Genomic DNA, 4,438 nt, shown 5'->3' on the forward strand with positions numbered 1-4,438 from the left:
CGATGGCAGACGATTTCAAGGGAAGAGTAGATGAATACATGCTACCAGCTCGTGTTGCATGGACATTAAAAAGCATTAGTCTATTCCTTGAGAGTATGGATAAACATATTGCAGATTATGATCTACCATTACTGATACATGATGATGTTGACCAATGTCAAACTTTACCGAGAGAAATTATTGATGAAAGGGAGATAGACATTCCATTTGAATATTTTCATGCTCAATCAAAGTTAAACCCAAGGCAAAAACAAGCCTTCGGTATCATATTAGATAGAGTCAACAAAAAAAAATCTGGAATATTTTTTGTGGATGGTCCGGGAGGAACAGGTAAAACTTTTCTTTATCGTGCATTGCTTGCAAATCTAAGATCAAGAAAGATGATAGCATTAGCAACAACGACATCAGGAGTGGCTGCAGCAATAATGCCAGGAGGGCGAACTGCACATTCGTGATTCAAAATTCTAATTACTGCTAATGAAACTACAATGTGCAATATATCAAAGCAGGATGGAACATCAAAATTGATACGATTGGCATCACTTATAATATGGGATGAAGCACCTATGGCAAAAAGATTTGCGATTGAGAAGGTTGACAGAACATTGAGGGATGTAATGGGTGACAAAAGATTTTTTGGTGGAAAAGTAGTCGTGTTTGGAGGTGATTTTCGTCAAGTTCTACCAGTTGTTCCACGGGGCACTAGAGCAGAAACAATCAATGCAAGTCTTGTGAAATCATATCTCTGGGAAAAAATGGAGAAATTATCTCTCACTATTAATATGAGAGCAAGAACTGATCAAGTATTTGGAGAGTTCTTATTGCGCGTGGGGAATGGAGAGGAACCCACAATAGATGAGAATTTGATACTTCTTCCACATGAAATGGTAATAGAATATGACAATGATGAAAACTCTAAAAAAAATTTGATTGATACTATCTTTCCATCATTACAAGCAAATTCATCATCTGCTGAATACATGACACAACGTGCTATTCTTTCAACAAGGAATGAGTATGTTGATGGACTTAATGAAAAATTAATTGCATTATTTCCTGGTGAAGCTAGAACATTCTTTAGCTTTGATGAAGCAGTAGATGACACAAATAATTATTACCAAGAAGAGTTCTTGAACACCTTAATGCCGAATGGACTCCCGCCTCACAAATTGATTCTTAAAATAAATTGTCCGATCATGCTGTTACGTAATCTTGATCCATCTAATGGAATGTGCAATGGCACATGAATGATCTGTAGAGGATATGAACATAATGTTATCCATGCTGAAATCACAATTGGTCAACATTCTGGTCAAAATGTCATGATTCCGAGAATACCATTATCTCCAGCTGAAAATGAGGGTTATCCATTCCAATTTCGTAGAAAACAATTTCCAATCCGACTATGTTTTGCAATGACAATAAACAAAGCGCAGGGACAAACAATACCTTATGTTGGAGTTTATTTGCCACACCATGTATTCTCACATGGTCAATTATATGTTGCATTATCAAGGGGGATATCAATGAGAACAACTAAGGTATTAGTGAAAGTTGACCAAACAAGAAGAACAAAAAAAACATACGCAAAAAATATTGTGTATCCAGAAGTATTATTGCCTCAAAGGTAAATCACCTCATCAAAATCATGACTCATTATTTTTTCATTCTATGATGCACATTTTGTACAAATTAACTTTCAAACAATTATTATCTAACACAATATTCTAATATGCAGCGAAGATGTGTATTAAAGCTGTTAACTATAAGACTATCTTTGATCTCAAAGGTAATTTCCCCATTTATGTAACATTTATAGTTAGGTTTGATCTTCCATAAATTTATGATGCCTGATCATGCTCGATTCAGTTCTGTTTGCAGGTCATGGACTCTAGCTATTATAGATCAAATTGCCTTGCTACATTAAGTGAGCTCCTTTCTGTCTATTTATATCAAACTTAAATAAAATTTGATTATGCTACATTAAGTGAACATATAATTAAATAATTTCGGTTACTTCATTTATTTATAGTCTTTTTGATCAATATACTGGTTTTTTATATGCCAAATTAGTGTTTTTTATTATGCTATTTATAACCCTATAACATCTATTTATATCATAAATAATACATATTATCTATGACATCTTTCATGTATATGTCTACTTGTTTTTATGTTTGCTTTTGATATTTTTTATTATAAAACATGAGCTTATAATGTTGAAAAGTGCAGTGTAATTCTATTTTCAATGTAATAAGAAATGTTATTTTTGTATTGCTAGAACTATAGTTCATAATGATATTGTTATTCATCCTTGACTCCATACTATAGCTTAGGATTAGTAGAGTTTAGAATATGACATATAATATCAATTTAATTTATTTTCTTTTACTATTCTGCTTGAAGATATTATTATGTCAGCTGATATATTTTTTTGCGAAAATCAATTATAATATCCCAATTAAGTATATTGATCTTAGTTTTGCACAAAAATCCATTACATCAATTTTTTATAATGTTTAAATAAAAATTATAGAAAAACTAATTAAAATGAATCTGACTTATTTATAGTAATAAAATAAAAAATAAATCATTTTGATATTAAACCACGTGCAATGCACGTGCATAAAAACTAGTCAACCTAAAAAAAGGGCACTCCGAGTGCCTCATTCTTGCATCAAGACACCACAAAATCCGGCCCAACTTGTGAAGGCTCGCTTTTGTAGTTTAAGTGGACTTTAGGTGTGTTTGGTTAAAGACCTCATTGTGTTCGAAAGGGGGAAAAAATAAAAAATAACTACTTTTTATATTTTCCAGCCACTTTTTAGAATTGGTTTTTACTTGTTTGGTTGGTGCAAAATAGCTGCAGTTCATAGGAAATCATAATTTTCATTGTTTGATTGGTGAGTGAAAATAGGAAACTAAATTTATAGAAAATAGTTTGGATTCCCAAAAAACCAACTCACGTTCTCTTAATATTTTATTCCTCTTTATTTATATTTAAGCTTATTTTCGAGTAAAAACATCAGAAATGAATTTTTCTAAAATTGTGACGTATGTTGACATTTTAAGAAACTACTTATCAAAAAAGCTTTAAAACAAACATAGAAATTGAAATAAATTTATAGGAAAAGCTAATAAAGTTGAGCTACTATTCATTTGAGCGGATAAAAGCATTTATCCATTTAATTTTGGGAAATTTGCTTCTAGCTTTCAAAATAACAACAAGTATTTTCCTCCATCCAAGACTTTTTCAAAGCTCCCAAAACTCCTAAAATCAAACTCACAATTCTTTTAGCCCCCAAAACCATAAATTGAACCCCTCATGTGTACTTTCAAACATTTAAAGACCATAATACTCTCTCTCTCTCTCCCTCCCTCTCTCTCTCTCTCTCTCTCTCTCTCTCTCTCTCCCCCTCTCTCCCCCCCTCTCTCTCTCTCTCTCTCTCTCTCTCTCTCTCTCTCTCTCTCTCTCTCTCTCTCAAGATGTCACTGTAGACATGACAAATGATTAGAAATGGGTTTTGAGGGGAACAATCATAGTTCCCTCTAAATTCTTCCAACGATGTCGACATCGGCGACAGAACTTTCTCGGCGTTTGTTCATGAGGCGAAGAGCACTCTATTTTTCTTATGAAGAAGAAGATTGAGATTAAGGTGAGTTACGATGGATTTAGCATCGTCGTTCCTAAGAAAAAGGCTAGAACTCCGGCGACTCCCGGTGTAAGCTGCAAAGTGAAGCTAAAGATCAAGATCAGAAAATGGATGTTTTAGATCGATCCAGTTCGATCTAAGTGCTATGTTTTTCGCCCTTTTTTAGCTTTTGCTCTAGTTTTTTAATTAAAATATTATTGTCTAATTTCCCCCTTTTTTAACTTGTACTTAAATCTGGGTGGATTTTTTTTGTTATTTTACATATTGTTGTTTTTTAAAATTGATGACTTGAGATTGAAGCAGACCCTATAAAATGCTGGATTTGGCTTGGCTAATAGGTTAATTATGCGATTAGATTATGGGTTAAATATTCCTAAAAGATTGCTGAAATCTTAAAATTTGATGGTTCGTCATTTGACACCTAACGACTCCTAACTAAACAAGTAAACTGCAGCTCCATCGTTGTAAGCAAGGGAGAGGGAATGGAGACGGCCATGAGTGGAGTAGAAAGTAATTCGCCGACCAAAGGAATGCAGTTCCTCCATTTTTTTCTCTGTGTAGCGACATTAAGAGAGCAGGAGATGAGATGATCACGGATTAATTTATTTGGTCCTTTATTTTGTGTTATTGTACTTTGATTGAACTATCATTTTTGCATGATTATGAAAACTCATCTTTTGATTGGATCGTGATCAAAGGAGTCCATCTTACAGTTGAAAAGTTTTCTTTTTTTGAAGTAAAATAGGGCTAAATGCCCTATCATTGAAAATATATATAGTTGTTGT

At 33.2% G+C, this 4,438-nt stretch overlaps 1 protein-coding gene across 1 annotated transcript; it reads left to right on the forward strand.

Annotated features, from left to right (window-relative positions):
* LOC109849950 (ATP-dependent DNA helicase pfh1-like) lies at positions 489 to 1,247 on the forward strand. The gene has a single exon (XM_020419849.1). It carries the CDS (start codon positions 489 to 491, stop codon positions 1,245 to 1,247), a length of 759 nt encoding a protein of 252 aa, XP_020275438.1.

The sequence above is a fragment of the Asparagus officinalis genome, chromosome 7 (assembly GCF_001876935.1).
Source record: "Asparagus officinalis chromosome 7, Aspof.V1, whole genome shotgun sequence".
Taxonomy (NCBI): Eukaryota; Viridiplantae; Streptophyta; class Magnoliopsida; order Asparagales; family Asparagaceae; genus Asparagus; species Asparagus officinalis.

Bases quoted from the DNA above. Each gene is read 5' to 3' on its own strand.
- LOC109849950 (XM_020419849.1), top strand. From the start codon at position 489: ATGTGCAATATATCAAAGCAGGATGGAACATCAAAATTGATACGATTG.